This window comes from Phyllostomus hastatus, unplaced genomic scaffold, assembly GCF_019186645.2.
Source record: "Phyllostomus hastatus isolate PE091 unplaced genomic scaffold, TTU_PhHast_1.1 phas_scaffold_182, whole genome shotgun sequence".
In the NCBI taxonomy this organism is placed as follows: Eukaryota; Metazoa; Chordata; class Mammalia; order Chiroptera; family Phyllostomidae; genus Phyllostomus; species Phyllostomus hastatus.
This window is the reverse complement of record NW_025334013.1, coordinates 27,281,606-27,300,057: the sequence shown is the minus strand read 5'-3', so window position 1 is coordinate 27,300,057 and position 18,452 is coordinate 27,281,606. Positions and strand designations below refer to the sequence as shown.

At 34.4% G+C, this 18,452-nt stretch overlaps 1 protein-coding gene across 12 annotated transcripts in view; it reads left to right on the top strand.

Moving 5' to 3' along the window:
* SCMH1 (Scm polycomb group protein homolog 1) overlaps positions 1 to 18,452 on the top strand; it is a 142,682-nt gene that overhangs the window by 52,483 nt on the left and 71,747 nt on the right. For 11 of the 12 annotated variants that reach the window (XM_045859141.1, XM_045859137.1, XM_045859139.1 and 8 more), the window contains one exon: positions 10,531 to 10,765. In XM_045859141.1, coding sequence (XP_045715097.1) covers positions 10,531 to 10,765 — 235 coding nt within the window. Of the gene's footprint in view, positions 1 to 10,530; positions 10,766 to 18,452 lie in introns of those variants that run through there. The other variant, XM_045859142.1, reaches the window with a different exon arrangement.

The window sequence follows — 18,452 nt, the reverse complement described above, 5'->3', positions numbered from 1 at the left end:
CATAACTTTGAGTTTGAATTTTGTCTATGCTCTAAATAAAAGAAAAAATTCAGGACTTATGCTCATTCTAAATAGTAGGGACAATTCATATTCCCACATAAAAAAATAAAAGACACAAACTATATTAAACAGTATTTTTTAAGTTTCCGAAAATCAAGCAACCAAGTACAGTGCACTCTGAGAGATGGATAACAAATAAGCTAAGCCCCTTATGACTTCCCAGCTTTGTGCCTTAAGAGAGTTTTGAGACGTGGCCCAGAGAAGGGGAACCGAGGTTGAACCCATCACACTCCCTAATTTGAGGAGGTGGATCTGAGAGTCTAAGGAAACCAAGGTGGCTAAAATGTGCAGGGCACAGTGCCACAGAGAGGAGAGAGCTGCACAGAAAGAAAACAACAGAGATCTCCCTTCCAAGTATTCAGCAAAGTACTATTGTTCAGTATATGCATGTGAGGAAACTACCCAAAGCCAAGGGAAAAACCATCTGAAAGGTTTAAATGGAATAGAGTCTGGCACTCACACTGGGCTGGGAATACTGCCTGATCCCACCAACTAGACTGGAAAATCTCAATTCATATGGTATTGGATGGAATACTCAAGAAACTCTTGCTCAGTAGTGGTAAATAATTAACCTTAATGTGAGCACTGTTCTGAGCCTGCCTAGCAAATCATAAAGCAAGACTCAAAATGATCAAACCAGTTCCAAGTAACTTAGCTGCATCTAGAAACAAAGCACAAGAAGGAAGTGCAAAAATATTCAGCTCCCAACAGGTATAATTCACAATGTCTGGCATTGGATCAAACCAGGCATGTAAAGAGGCTAGAAACATAACCAATAATGAGCAGAATAATCAATCAGGAAACAGACTCGTACCTATGCAGGTCTTAGACTAGACAAAAACATTAAAATAATTATATTCAGAAGTTAAACAGAGACATGGAAGATATTTAAAAACTCATATTGAACTACTATGTACAAAATAACAAATATACTACATAGTATTAATGTCAGAAGAAAAGATTGGTAAACTTGAAGACATAGCAATAGGAACTCTCCAAGATAAAAAGAACATCAGTGAGCCATAGGATGACTTCCAAGTTCCATGTGATGACTTCGTAGACCATGTAATTGGCATGCCCAAAGGAAGGAAGAGATGAGGGACAGAAAAATATTTGAAAATATAATGGCTAAAATCTTTCCAAAAGTTATGAAAACTATAAGTCCATAGATCTAAGAATAAAAAAGAACAGGAAGAGGAGAAGGAGAAGAAACTACACTAAAGCATATCATAAGTGCTTAAAACTAGTGATTGAGGACATCTTAAAAGAAGCCAGAGAAAAGTACTTTAGCTACAGGGGAATTAAGATAAAAATGACATCATATTTTCTTGTCAGAAACAGTGTAAGCAAGAAGAAAGTTGAGTAACATTTTTAAAATACTGAAGAAAAAACTATCAACCTAGAATTATACATTCAGCAAAAAGTTCTTCCAAACACAAAGGCACAATGAAGATACTTTGAGACATACAAAAGGTAAAAGAATTCATCACCAGCAAACTCACTACAAGAGATGTTAAAGGTAGTCCATCAAGCAGAAGGAGAATGATACCAGATGGAATCACAGATCTTCACAAAGGAATGAAAGTCATTGGGAATTGTAAATATAAAAGTAAAGACATAAGGTGTTTTTATTATTTAAATCTCTATAAAAGATAATTATATAAATAACAGTGATATTGCATTGTAAAGATAATTAACATGTATATAAGTAAAATGTATGATAAAAATAGCTTAAAGGCCAAAAGAAATCTTAAGTATACTATTACAAGATTTATATACATGAAGCAGTATAATATTACTGGAAGATAGACTGATAAGTTAAATATGTTTACTATAAACCCCAAAGCAACCACTAAAAAAATAGAAAACAAATAGCAATATGGTAGATTTAAATCCAGCATATCAATCATCCAATGAATTATATATGGTCTAAATACCCCCAATGAAAAGGCAGACATTATTTCTTTGAATAAAAAGCAGGACACAATTATATACTGTTTGCAAGAAATTACACTTTAAATATAAAGACACAAGTAGGTTTAAAGTAAGAGAATGGAGAGTGATATACCATACTGACATTGGCTATATTAATATGAAAGTACATTTCAGACCAAAGAATATTACCAGGGATAAAAAAGGTATTTTATCATGCTAAGGGGTTAGATTCCTCAGGTGACAAACACAAGGCCCGCGGGCTGAATCCAGCCCTCCACCTTGTTTTATCTGGCCCGGCACCTTGTTTCTATCCGGCGGCAGCTAAGGAGTAGTTACATTTATACAGTCCTAAAATTACATTCAGCCCTTTGAAAGCAACCACGAGGCTGATATGGCTCCCGGTGAAAATAAGTTTGACACCCCTGCCTTAGATGAAGCAAAAAATTATGAGACATAAATAAATCTAAAATTTATAGCCAGACTTGTAATACCCTGTGACTAAAGAATAGACATAAAATAAGCAAGTATGTAGTAGACTAATAGTATCAACCAACTTGACCTCATTGATACTCTCTAATTACAATAGAATATGCATTCATTTCAATTGCACACAGAACATTTACCAGGTTAGACCATATTCTGGACCATAAAATAAGGCTTGATAAATTTAAAAGTCTTTAAATAATATAAAGTATGTTCTCTGATACATTGGAATAAATTAAAAATCAATAGCAAAAAGCTATCTGGAAGATCTCCAAATATTTGGAATCTAGTATCGCATTCCTAAATATCTTCAACTAAATGAAAATGAAAGCAGAACATATAAGAATCTTTGGTATGCTTCCAAAGCAGTTTTTAGAGGGAAATATATTGCTCTAAGCACTTACATTAGAAAAGAAGAAAAGTTTTACTTAGTGACCTCAACTTCTACTTTAAAAAACTATGAAAAAGGGACAAGTTAACCCCAAAGTCGGCTTAGAAAAGGAAATAGAACATAAATCAATTCAATAAAAAACAAAAAAGTAATAGAGATAATCATTGAAACCAAAAGCTGATATTTTGCAATGAGGTAAACCTCCGGTTAGAATGATCAAGAATAAGGAGAAAACACAAATTATTAACATCAGAACTAAAGGAGGTAACATCACTGTTAATTCTTTAGATATTAAAGAGATAATAAAGGAATATTATGAACAAATTTATGCCTTTAAATTTGATCACTAAGATGAAATGGATAATTTGATGAATGACAAAATTTACCAAAGCTCACTTAAGAAGATAGGAAATATGAATAGCACAATTTCTGCCACAGAAATTTAATTTTAGAAAATTCCAGGCCTAGATGACTTCACCAGTGAATTGTTCCAAACATTTAAGGAAAAAATAATGCAAATTCTACATAGACTCTTCCAGAAAGTTTAAGAGAAGAGAATACCTCCCATTTCATTCTAGGAAGCAAGCATTATTCTGATACCAAAACCAGGCAGGCACATTGATAGAAAACTACAAAATGATATCCCACATGAAAATAGATGTAAAAATTCTAAACAAAATTTTAGGAAATTGAACCTAACAATATATAAAAAAAATTCATGACCAAGCAGGGTTTAATTTTAAGAATGCAAGCAAGATTGGTTTAACATTAAAAAAATTAACCAGTGTAATTCATTCACCACATGAACACCCTAATGAAGGAAAAATATAATAATTTAAATAGATGCAGAAAAAGCATTTGGCAAAATCCAGGGTCCATTGCTAATAATAATAATAATAATAAAACTTCACATCAAACAAGAAATGGAAGGTAATTTTCTAAATCCTAAACCCCAAAGAGCATCTATGAAAAAAATCTACAGAAAACATCACATTAAATGCTTTTTTCCTTAAGGTCAGGAATAAGACAAGGATGTCTGCTCTTGACACTGCTATTCAGCTTTGTACTACCAATGTGACCAGGCCAAATAAGAGAAAGAATAGGGATCCAGACTGAAAGACTAGAACAGAAACCAAAGAAAAATATATGGGAAGACCTACTTCATCTAATCATGGCAAGGTTGTGGAGCATAAGATTTTCATGAACTATTGATGAAAATGTAAAATGGTTCAATTACTTTGAAAAATAGTTTGGCGGAAAAATTTCAACATATTACTGGGCAAAAATAAAAATCATTAAATTAACTAGTAACTAGTAATTACAGTCTAAACTTGAAAAAAGTATTTATACCTCAGTACTAAAGCCAGTATTTTACTCAATGGTAAAAAATAACTCAATAAAGTTATAATAGAAGAGAAATTCCCATTTACAATAGCAAAAATTAACATTTATGAATGAATTAACAAATATGCAAAACTTATATAAAGAAAACTTTAGAAAACAGCTTACCAAAAGCATGATCTATCAAAAATTCATAAAGTAGACTTTGTCAAAATTAGGAACTTCTGCTCTTCAAAAGGCATTGATAAAAGAATGACAATGTAAGCCACAGACTTGGAGAAAATGTTGGCAAATCACATAGCTGACAGCAATACTCCAAATTGATCTACTGATTTGATGTAATTTCTGTCAAAGTCCCAGATGCCTATTTTGCAGAAATTGACAAGTTGACTCTAAAATTCACATGGAAATACAAGGGACCCAGAATAGCCTAAACAATCTTGAAAACAAAAGAGAACAAAGATAGAGGATTCACATTTCTTGATTTCAAAACTTAGGTCAAAGCTACAGTAATCAAGACATTGTGGTACTGACATAAAGATAGATGTAAGTTAGTGGATTAGATTTGAGGGTCCAGAAATAAATCCATACACTTATGCTCATTGATTCTGGACAAAGATGCCAAGGTAGTTCAGTGAGATTTTTAACAACTAATGTGGGGACAACTGGATATCCACATACAAAAGAATGAAGTTGGGCCCCACCTCCACACCATATACAAAAATTAACTCTAAGTGGATGATAGACCTAAATGTAAGAGCTAAAACTATGAACCTCTTAAAAGAAAACATAAGAGTACATGTTGGATCAGGCAATGGTTTCTTAGATATGGCACCAAAACCACAAACAGAGGAAAAACTAGATAGACAAACTTAAAAGCTTTTATGTTTCCAAAGACAGAATCAAGAAAGTGAATGGGAATGCAGACTGGTGCAGCCACGGTGGAAAACAGGATAGAATTTCCTCAGAAAACTAAAAATGGAACTGCCTTTTGACCTGGCAATTCCACTGCTGGGATTCTATCCTAAGAACCCTTGAAATACCAATCCAAAAAAACCTATGCACCCCAATGTTCATAGCAGCACAATTTACAATAGCCAAGTGTTGGAAGGAACCTAAGTGCCCATCAGTAAATAAATGGATCAAAAAGCAATGGTATATTTACACAATGGAATACTACACTGCAGAAAGAAAGAAGGAGCTCCTACCCTTTGTAACAGCATGGATGGAACTGGAGAGCATTATGCTAAGTGAAATAAGCCAAGCAGTGAGGGACAAATACCATGTGATCTCACTTTTAACTGGAACCTAATCAACAAAACAAGCAAGCAAGCAAAATATAACCAGAGACATTGAAATTAAGAACAATCTGACAGTAACCAGAGGGGAGGTGGGAGGGGGTAATGGGGGAAAAGGGTGAAGCGTTTCCAAGAACAAGTATAAAGGACACATGAACAAAACCAAGGAGGGGTGGAAACAAGTGAGGGAGGTGAGGATGGCTGGGGTTGGGGGTGCAGTGGTAGTGGGTAAATGCAGACAACTGTACTTGAACAATGATAAAATAATTTAAAAAAAAATGAAAAAAAAAAAAAGAAAGTGAGAAGGCAACCCATACATTGGGAGAAAATACTTAGAAATCATGTATCTAATAAAAAACTTGTATCTAGAAGATAGGAAGAACTCTTACTACAAATAACCTAAGATTTAAATAGGCAAAGAATTTGACTAGATATTTCTTTATATATATACTCATAGCCAACAAGCACATAAAAGATGTTTAGAATCATTAATCCTTAGGGAAATGCAAATCAAAACTGCAATGAGATACTACTTCATATCTACTAGGATAGCTGAAATCAAAAAAGCAGACAATAACGAATGTTGCTGAGGATGTGGAGAAATTGGAACCCTCACATATAGTTGAGATTGTAAAATACTGTAGGCATTTTAGAAAAGTTTGAAATTTACTCAAAATAAAATTACCACATGACCCAGCGATCTCACATTTAGGTGTGCCCCCAAGAGAGAGAGAAATGAAAACAAGCACACAAAAACTTATACACAAATGTTCAAGCCATCATTAGACATAATAACCAAAAAGAGGAAACAACCCAAATGGCCATTAACTGATGAATGGTTAAGCAAAATTAGCATATCCACATAATGGAATGTTATTCAGCAATGAAAATAAATGAAGTACTGATATACACTACAGATTAATGACTTTTAGGGATTGGGCTGAGGGGAGAATGGAGAGAGAAGGCTAAGAGGTCTGGGGTTTTTTGGGAAGCGATACAAAGATGTATATATGTATGTTCATAAAAGATTTATTTGTAATAGTGAAAAACTAGAAATATACCAAATGTTCATCAACATGATATACTCACACAGGAATAAAAAGAAGTGGATTGTTGATGCATTCAACAATATGGATGAGTGTCATAATAGGTATGCCAAATGTTAATATCGATCAAAAACCCTACAGCCAACATCACACTTTGGTGAGAAGCTAGAAGCTTTCCCACTAACATCAGAAAGCAAGCAAGGATATTTCTCTCACCACTCCTTTTCAACATCATATTGGAAGTCCTAGCTATTACAATAAAATGAGAAAAGGAAATAAAAGGTATATAGATCAGGAAGGAAGAAATAAATTTCTATTTGCACATGACATGATTGTCTATGTAGAAAATCTAAAAGAATCGACAAAAAAATTTCTAGAACTAATCAGCAATTATAGCAAGGTTGCCAGATACAAGGTTAATATACCAGAGTCTATTTTTATATATATTACCAATTAAAAAGTGCAATTTGAAGTTAAAAACTGCCTCCAAAAATGAAATACTTAGATATAAATCTAACAAAATATGTATAAAATTCATCTGAGGAAAACTACAAAACTCTGATGAACAAAAAAAAAAACACAAGAATTTGAAAATGGAGAGATAGTTCATAATCAAGAAAAGAAAGACTCAGTATTATTGAAAATGTCGTTCTTCCCAACTTGGTCTATAGATTTATCATAAACTTAATTAAAATTTCAGCAAGTTATTTTGTAGATATTGACAAACTGATTCTAATTTCTATGGGGAGGCAAAAGATCTGGAATAACCAACACAATATTGAAAGAAAACAAAGTTTGAAGACTGACGCTATCCAAATGCAAGGTTTGCTGTGTAGCTACAGTAAACAAGACAATGTGGCATCAGTGAGAAAATAGATAAATGACCAGTGAAACAGAATAGAGAGCCCCAAAATAGACCCACTTAAATATAGTCAACTGATCTTTCACAAAGGAGCACAGGCAATACACTGGAGCAAGGTAGTCTTTTTCACAAATGGTGCTGAAACAACTGGACAGCCACAGGAAAAACAGATTCTAGACATATACCCTATTCTCTTCATAAAAAGTAGTTCAAAATGGACTACTATAAGATAACATAAGAGAAAAACAAGATGAGCTTGGCTAAAGTGGTGACTTTTTAGATACAACACAAAGGCATGATCTATGAAAGAAATAATGGATAAGCTGGACTTCATTAAAATTAAAAGCTTTTGCTCTGCAAAAGACACTGTCAAGTGAATGAGAAGACAAGCTACAGACTGGGAGAAAATATGTAGAAAAGACATCTGCTGAAGGACTTTTATACAGAATATACAAAGAACACTTAAAAGTCCCAAAATAAGAAAACCAACAACTTAATTTAAAAACGGGCCAAAGATCTTAGGCACTTCACACACACACACAAAAAAGATATGCAGATGACAAAAAAGCATATGAAAAAAAATGCTCCAAATACAAGTTAAATATGACACACACCTATTAGAATGGTGAAAATCCAGAACATTGACACCACCAAATGCTAGCAAGGATATGGAGAAATAGTAATTCGTTCTTACTGTGGGAATGCAAAAGGGTACCACTATTTTGTAAAACAAGTTGGTGATTTTCTTTCATTTTTTTAAAGGATTTTATTTATTTTTAGAGAGAGGGCAAAGGAGGGAGAAAGAGAGGGAAAGAAACATCAATATGTGGTTGCCTCTTGTGTGCCCCCTACGGGGGACCTGGCCCACAACCCAGGCATGTGTCCTGACTGGGAGCCCAATCAGTGACCCTTTGGTTCATAGGCCCGCACTCAATCCACTAAGCCACAAAAGCCAGGGCCAAGTTGGTGATTTCTTACAAAACTAAATATACTCTTACCATATGATATAGCAATCATATTCCTTAGTGTTTATCCAAAGGAACTGAAAACTTACGCCCATACAAAAACCTGAACACAGATGTTTATTGCAGCTTTATTCATAATTGCTAAAACTTGGAAGCAACCAAGATGCCCTTCATTAGGTGAATGAATAAATAAACTGTAGTATAGCCAGAGAAAGGATTATTATTCAACCCTAAAAAGAAATGAACTATCAAGCCATGAAAAGACATAGAGGAAACTTAAATGCATATTATGAAGGGAAAGAAACCAATTTGAAAAGGCTATATACTGTATGATTTCAACTATATGAGGGGAGACCCAGAAAACAAACCCATAATTATCTTCTGACAGGTGATAAGTACAGGCTTTCCCCTCTAGGTGAGTGTTCAAGGAACCCATCTGTATCAGTTTACCAACTGGTGGTTTTGTGAGAGGCTGTGTTTGGCTTCAGTAATTTTTTTTGAAGACTCAACATGTTTGCCCATTTCATGATGGGTTATTTATAAGTGTACCTGCCCACACTACACTGAGTATTCAGCATTTCTTGACCAAAAACGGCATGACCCCCATACCCCACACTCCCTATTCACCCAATCTCACCCCAAGCAACTTTTGTTTCCTTGGATGAAAAAAAGTCCTCAAAGGAAACATTTTTGCCAATGTGGAAGAGGTGAGACAAAAAATGGCAGAAGCACTGAAAGGCATCAAAACTGATGAGTTCAAAAACTGTGTTGAGCAGTTGAAAAAATGTCTCAGTAGGTATTGCATCAAGTGGGGAGGACTTTGAAGGTGACTAAAGTTTAAACATGTAAGAATACACAACTTTCATAAAGAAATTCTGGAGTGTTTTTGGGTCCCCCTTCATATGACATTCTGGAAAAGGCAAATTATGGAGACAGTAAAATGATCACTAGTGGCCAGTGGTTGACTTGGGAAGGGACGAATAGACAGATTGCGGAGTATTTTTAGGTCAGTGAAACTTTTGTATGATACTGTAATGGTTAGTATGTGTTATTACACATTTGTCCAAATGCAATGTACAACACCAAGAAAGAACCCTAATGTAAACTGTGGATTTTGAAGAATTATGATGTACCAATGTAGGTCCATCAATATAACAAATTTAACACTGTGGCAGGGAACACTGGTAATAGGAGAGATGATGCATATGTGGGGGCAAGGTATACTTGAAAAATCTCTGTATCTTCCTCTCAGTTTTGTTGTGAACCTAAAACTGCTCTTAAAAATTCTTTAAAAAAATAAAAGAAATGAATTATTGATACATTTAACAATATGGGCAAATAGCAGCATAGTTATGCTGACTTAAAGAAGCTAGACCAAAACAAACATGTATATTCTCTATTATTCCATTTAAGACTAAAAAACGCAAGCCAATCTACAGTGATAGAAAGTAGATCAGGGATTGCCCACTAACAGGGGCCTTGGAAGGGCTAGACAGGATTATAAAGAGACCTGAAAGAACATGTACATGTTCATCTTCTTGATTGTGGTGATGGTTTCAAAGCTACATATGATATGGCATCATGGATGAATACATATGCCAAGATTTACGAGAGTGCATATTGCATATCAATATAACTTAAAACTGTCTTTTAAAGATATGAATTTGATGTATAAGTTAATGTCAAAACAAGAAAAAAATTGACCCTCAATAGTTTGTCTGTATGTTAAATATACAAAGCAATATACTAAGATGCTTCATGAAGAGACACTGAGGATATGATTGGTATATAGGATGATTTCTAAAAAGAAAACATTGTGAATACCTAGAGGACTAGGGAACTGGAGAAGATAGAATGAGAAGGCATTTAAGTAAGGACCTTTTGAGGCACTGTTGTCCTTTTCTTACTGGTGTGAGTCAATATTTGATGCTTCAGTGGAAAGTAATTTTTCCCCTTCATCTTACCTTCCAGTGTTTCTTTTCCATGTAACTCTTCCTAAGTATTAGGGAATAATTTAGTGTTTTGTCCCTGACTCAGCTGTAACTACTTGGAGTCCAAAGCATAAATTCTCAGGTTTCATCTCTTAACATCCTTACTGAAAATGCCATTTACCTTAGTCTGCCTAATCCCCACGGCTTGTTCTCCTCAGTCCTACACACCTCCAAGCAACGAGTTCAAGATCAGCATGAAACTGGAGGCACAGGACCCCAGGAATACAACATCCACCTGTATCGCCACAGTAGTTGGACTGACGGGTGCCCGCCTCCGCCTTCGCCTTGATGGCAGTGACAACAAGAATGACTTCTGGCGGCTGGTTGACTCAGCTGAAATCCAGCCTATTGGGAACTGTGAAAAGAATGGGGGTATGCTGCAGCCTCCTCTGGGTGAGTAACTAAGTCCAGCCCTCCTTAACCAATTAACTATCTCCCCAAAATTGTACATCCCATTATAGGAAAGCCTAGGGTTTTCTGCCTATCTCTTCTTTTTCATATGATTCTTCCTCCCGCAAAAAAGCCCACCCAAAATAAAACGAGCTATAAAATCTGGACATCTGCATCACTACATTAATTTATAATATTCCAGCATGTTTTCAAACTCCCCTTTTTCTAACAAAAAAAAACACACTCTTCTTCCTTCTTTGTAAGTTCCCATTTACCCTGATAGAGTGGAAGGAGATAATGCCATTTAATCTGCCTCAAAAACCATAGAGCTTTTATGAAATCCTACAATAACAACAAAAAGTGAGGGAAAAATCTCTTAGTAGAAAGGATGACTGTTTCAAGGTTCCCTTATCTCCTCTCCCCTAAATTCTCACTTGGTCCTAGGAATTTTCTCACATTGAATTAATTATTCAGTAAAGTGCATTATTTTACTTAAACTAATAACCCTACTAGATTTTATCAAGATCAGATTAACTGTTTTTTTTGTCTTAGCGTGCCTGAGAGATATAGCCCATCTCTTCAGTTATTACAAATGATTACCGAAGTGAGTCTCCATGGATGACAGAGAGATGGGCTATGTGGTGTGGACTGTGTTCCCACCAGGAGGCTGTGCTAGATTAATTGAGCGTCAGAGAACATGTATTGTTTGAAAGCATTCCCCAGGTTGTTATTTAGCGTTTCCCCCATTAGAAATTATTTGTAATGTAAAATTTCAAATATATACAAAGGTAGAAAGAATAGCAATGTGAATGTCCATGTATCCTTTATCCTGGATAATTATCAACACAGAGTCAGTCTTGTTTTATATATATATCTTCACTCACTCCCTGCCCTCTTGTGCCCAGTTGCCCAAATATAGTATCATTTTGTCATTAAATATAGTGTGTATTTCTCATAGGCAATAATTTTAAATACAACTGTAATAACATCACATGTAAATAAACTAATGATAATTTTTAATATCAACAAATTGTTACTCAGTGTTTAAAGTTTTCCTATTTTCACTCTCTCTGTCTGTCTCTCTCTCTCTCTATTACAATTTCTTTGAATCAGGATCCAGATAAAATACACATATTGCAGTTGGTTGATATGTCCCTTAAGAGTCTTTTAACCTTTGGGTTCTTTTTCTCTTCTAATTTTTTCTCGTAATTTATTTGTTGAAAACCTAAGTCATTTTGCTGATTGTATCTCTATACTATCACTTAACATGTTTCTCTATCCTTTTTTCTAGAAATTATTAACTAGATCTAGAGACTTGATCATGTTCAGGTTGAATTTTTTTCCTAAGAATGTTTCATAGATGGTGGTGTTTACTTCTATAGGAAGTATATATAGTCTGATTTTCTCTCATTTTTATAATGTAGCGGTCAGGGATTGACAGATTTTCTTAACAGGTCAGATGGTAAATATTGCAGGCTTATGGGCCATAGATTCTCTATTGCAGCTACTCAACTCTGTCTTTGCAATGTGAAAGCAGCCATAGGTAATACATAAACAGACAAGGCTGTGTTCCAATAACACTTTATTTACAAAATGGGTGATGTGGCCAGCCTGCTGGCTGTAGTTTACTGACCTGTGATTTAGGTTCATCAGTGTATTACACTTGTAAAATGGGGAATTTTAATCTTATCATTTCATCCATGTAAATTAAGTGGAATACGCCTATTAAAATAAACTTTCATCAACTATTTGGTTATCCTTAGGCACAATTCATGTAAGAAAGATGGCTTAATGCTTGATTCTTTTCTTTCTCTACCAGTATTCAAAATAATGAATTGCTTTGCTAACAACCTCCAAAAAATATTTAAGAAGCGTTTTTTGTTGTTGTTTAGTATCATAAACTCAAGAATTTGTACATATTTGATGTTTTTCACTTCATTGCACTAATTGTTTATTGAATTGTCCCATCTTTAGCCTCCAAAGAGCCTCATCAAGTTGTTTGCTGGCTCTTTATTATTTGATAGCTTTCTTGGATTTTTGAAATTTCAAAATGTTTTTTGCTCATCTTGTACATTTTTTGGCCCAAATAAGGAATCAGCTATTTCTTTTAGCTGCCTAGGCTCTTTTTAGTGGGAGGTGGTATTTAGATACCATAATTTGAGCACTAGAGTGCTCAGTGCTGTTGAATTGGTCATTCTTTTTTGGTCTTTTTGGTGTAGAGAGGTAGAAACATCCTTTTTTATTAAGATAAAAAAGATCATTAGTTTATATTGATACTTTATACTGAAATGCAGGACAGTGGTATTTTTACTGATTTCATCTTTAGTCTTTTCAATCTATATCTCCTTTGTACCACCACAAAACTCTAGTTTTCCATGTCACTAAAATTAATTCATTTGTTTTATCCTACAATACACATACAACAGTCTCAGGATAACTATCAACACAACTACCATTATGAGAACTAAACAGTGTTTGAATTATTTACAATATTTTGCTTAACCTCAGGGGATGTCTAATAATGTTATAAGGTCATTTGGATTAGTTTTTCTCTGGGTGGTAGTGCTACTAAGTTGATATAAACTTAGATTCACTTGTTTCATTTTACTTTTGATTTTTAAAGATTGCTTTTTAAAATTTTTACTTTATAAATACATAAATAATGTACATTGTTTTTAAAGTGAAATCTATAAAACCAAGTATTTTCAGAGAAATCCCCTTCCTCCTGTTCCTTTCCTTTGTCATAGGTAACCATTTCCTTTTACTTTTATAGTTTATACTCCATTTTTTAAAATATAAACAAATATATCTGTGCGTGTATCAGTATATACATATATAGACATGTATCTTCTACCTTATAGAAACTATAGCACACTATACATACTTTTCTTATTAATTATATGTCCTAAAATGACTTCTTAGTAGTATCAAGATTTTCCTCAATCCTTTTTATAGTTGCATGGTACTGAATTATTCTCAACCTACTTTGTGAATCACTGTTTAGAAGTATCTTGAGAGGTTATTAAAAAATAAGGTCCCAGAGATAATGGTGACCAGCTAAATAAAAAATTTACCATAAAGTCTTTAGAAATGTACAGATCAAAAAGGAGAGTAAATCAAACCACCCACAACTCATGTCTAAACATAACCAAGGGTAAAGAATATCATAAGTTTCAATTACATGTTAGTTTACATATTCACTGGTGCCACAGCAGTAGAACTTGGTGGAAATTTGCCCTCAGGGCTTTGGGAAGACTGTTACAGAGAGGTGTCTCTCTGGAGAAACTCTGCTATAAACCCACTTAAGGTGAGGGAGAGTGATGCTGCTGTTGCTGGCTACTGGTTACTGCTTGTTCCATGCACTGCAGGACGTGGACAACAGAGAAGACTGAGGTGCTGCAGGAGCCTGCCAAGCAAAACACAGGAACCAGAAAGCAAACCTCTTTTCCTCTGTAATAACTTTAGATGGTATCAAAGGCTATCACTTAAAACTGATAAACCAAATAGTAGAAGCACAGATGAGGAAAAAGAGTGTTAAGGACATCATAAAATATGTTAATATAAAGGTAACCACTAAAACAAAATCCTAGAACTTCCTAAATACCAAAAGAACAAAAAGATCAAGAAAAGACCACACAGAGAAAGAAATAAACTATTTACAAAAAACACAGGAAATAAAACAGAATTGAGACCAAATGCATAATTTATATGAATAAATGTAATTGCTTTTAACTCAACTCTTAAAATAATTTTTAGATTAGTGCTCAAAGTCAACCCCAACTTTATACTGAGAGTAGGAGACATACCTAAAGTGAATCACAAAAGCTAAAAATAAAATTCTATCAAGGGTACACCAAGGAAATTCAAGTTATATAATAGCAGAGGTTATAATTCTGGTATTAGACAAGGTAGAATTCAGACCACGATGTATTAAACCAGACAAAGAAGCAACTTTATAATGGTTAAAGGCCTCATAATTCACAGTGCAAGTATAATAGTTAAAAATACCTCAGTACCAAATTACAAATCATCTATCTCACAAAATAGAAATTATGGTACGTGCAAAGAGAGATAGACACACTAGTAGGAGATTGAACACATCTCTCTTTAGGTAAGACAGTCTAAGAGGACAAAAAATAAAGGTATTTGAAGACTTTAATGAATAAGGTAGACTGTGTGTGTGTGTGTGTGTATACATACCAAGTTTTATACCCTGGTAAATACCCTTTCTATTTGAAATTTAGAACTCTTTATTTAAAAAACAACTCTTGCTCAAAAAAAGGTGAATATAAACCAAAATTGTAAAATTCCTAAAACATAATGATAATAAAAATCATATGTCCAAATTTTGAGATACAGTTAAAGTAGTGGTTGGAAGAAAATGTATAGCCTTAAATATTTGAAATCAATAAAAATGAAAGGATAAAAATTTAAAGATTTTAATTCCCAAGTCAAAAATCTACTAAAAGAGTCACAATACAAAGAAAAGACAAAGGAGGAAGAAAAATAAAGATAAAAACAAAATAATGAAGTAGAAAACAGAAAAGCAATAAATCAAAACACCAATCCATTGGGGGGGGGGGAATTAACAAAATACACAAAGCACTAGTTAGCCTAATAAGAAAGGAATAAGCACAGATACACAAAAGTAGAAATGACCAAGAGGAAGTAGCTCTAAGTAAATTTGAAAAACTAAAAGAAATGGGAAAATTCCAAATTGACCCAGTAGCATTACAATGTTTTAATTAATATGTAGAAAACATAAGTTTTCAAAGAATTGTACCTATAAAAAAGCACCACATGCAGATTATTTTACAAGGAAATCCTACAAAACATTAACAGTCAGATAATTTCAATGCTACTTTAGTTGTTGTAGGTCAGTGATACCAACAGAACTTTTTGTAATGATGAACATGTTTTATATCTGTGCTGTCCAGTATGGCAGTCACCAGCCACATATAGCTGTTGAGCATTTAAAATGTGACTACTGTAACTGAGGAACTGAATTTTTTATTTTATTTAATTGTAATTTAAAGGTTAAAAGCCTCTATAGCTGGTGGCTACTATACTAGACAGTGCAGCTCTAGATCATTGGAAAAGTAGGAAAATATCCAAATACTTTTTATGAGGTAGGTGAAACTTTAATATCCAAACTTGATTTAAATGCATACACACAGAGTCGTATATGAATATTGTTATAAAAATCCTAAAAATATATTAGGAATTAGAATTCAACATACTAAAACAATTTATCATGGCAAAGTATGTTTTCCTGGGGTTGAAAAGATTTAACTTTAGAAAAGTCATAAATGGAATTTACCATATCGAGAGAAGGAAGAAAGTCATATGAGCTTTGACAAAATTTAGCACACTACTAAAGAGTCACATTTCCCAATTTCAAAACTTTTACTGCAAAGCCATGGTACTCAAGATATGTGGTACTGACAGAAAGATAGACTTACAGATCCGTGGATTAGATTTGAGAGTCCAGAATTAAACCTATGCATTTATGCTTGACTGATTTTCAACCACAATGCCAAGATGAATAAGTGGGGTTTTCAACAACTGATGGAGGGAAAACTGTATATCCATATGCATAGAATGAGGTTGGACCCTACATTCACACTGTATATAAAAATTAACTTCCAAGTAGACAATAGACCTAAATTTAAGAACTAAATCTATAAAACTCTTAGAAGAAAACATAGGAGTAAATCTTGGATTAGCTGGTAGTTTCTTAGATATGGCACCAAAAGCATCAAGGCAGAAAGTAAGTTAGTTTCTAGGCACTGGGAGAAAAGGAGAAATGGAAGTGGCTGCTAGTAGATGTGGGGTTTCTTTTTGGAAGAGTGATGAAAATATTCCACAATTAGAATAGTCTTTGTACAACTCTAAAAATCACCGAATCATAAACTTAAAAGTGTAAGTGTTATGGAATGTGAATTATATCTCACTAAATCTGTTTTTTAAATCATATAGTGTTGGGAAAACTGGATATCCTATGTTCAAGAATGAAGTGGGACTTTTACTCTATATACAATAATTAATTCAAAATGGGTCAAAGGCTAGAATGTAGGAGCTAAAACTTAGAAAACTCTTAGAAGAGAACATTCAATGCTATTCCTATAAAAGTACCAATGGCATATTTCACAGACATAGAACAAACACTTCAAAAATTTATATGGAATTATAAACGACCCCAAATAGCTGCTGCAGTTTTGAGAAAGAAGAGTAAAGTAGGAGGGATCACAATACCCGACACTAAACTATACTACAAGGCCACTGTAATCAAAACAGCCTGGTACTGGCATAAAAACAGGCACATAGACCAATGGAACAGAACAGAGAGCCCAGAAATAAACCCAAGTCTCTATGGTCAATTAATATTTGACAAAGGAGGCAGCAACATAAAATGGAATAAAAATAGCCTCTTCAACAAATGGTGTTGGGAGAACTGGACAGCCACGTGCAAAAAAAATGAAACTTGAGCACCAACTTACACCATATACAAAAATAAATTCAAGGTGGATAAAAGACTTAAATATAAAACGTGACACCATTAAAGTCCTAGAGGAGAACGTAGGTAGGAAAATCTCAGATATTTCACGAAGAAACTTTTTTACTGACGTGTCCCCTAGAGCAAGGGACATAAAGGAAAGAATAAACAAATGGGACCTCATCAAAATTAAATGCTTCTGCATAGCTAAAGAAAACAGTATCAAAATTAAAAGAGAACCAACTGTATGGGAAAACATATTTGCCAATGATACCTCAGACAAGGGTTTAATCTCCAAAATATATAAAGAACTTACAAGACTGAACTCTAAGAAGACAAGGAATCCAATTAAAAAGTGGGCAAAGGACTTGAACAGACACTTCTCCAAGAAGGACATACAGAAAATCCAAAGACACATGAAACGATGTTCAATATCGCTAGCTATCAGAGAGATGCAAATTAAAACCACAATGAGATACCACTTCACACCAGACAGAATGGCCATCATAAACAAAGCAACAAACAACAAGTGTTGGAGAGGTTGTGGAGAAAAGGGGACCCTAGTGCACTGTTGGTGGGACTGCAGACTGGTACAACCACTATGGAAAGCAGTATGGAACTTCCTCAGAAAACTAAAAATGGATCTGCCTTTTGACCCTGCAATTCCACTGCTGGGACTCTATCCTAAGAATACTAAAACACCAATTCAAAAGAACCTATGCATCCCAATGTTCATAGCAGAACAATTTACAATATCTAGATGCTGGAAGCAACCAAGATGCCCATCAGTAAATGAATGGATCAAAAAACTATGGTACATTTACACAGTGGAATTCTATGCAGCAGAAAGAAGGAGCTCCTACCCTTTGCAACAGCGTGGATGGAGCTGGAAAACATTACGCTTAGCGAAACAAGCCAGGCAGTGAAAGACAAATACCATATGATCTCACCTTTAACAGGAACCTAAATAACAAAACAAAGAAACAAGCAAAACATAACCAAAGACACTGAAATAGAGGACAGGCTGACAGTGACCGGAGGGGAGAGAAGAGGGAATTTAAGGGGACAGTGGAAGGGTTCACAGGAACAAACTTAAAGGACACATGGTCATAAACTAAGGGGAGGGTGGTAATGGGAGGGAAGTGGGGAGGGGTGGGAGGGGGGACTGGATTGGGAGTAAAAAGGAGAAAACTG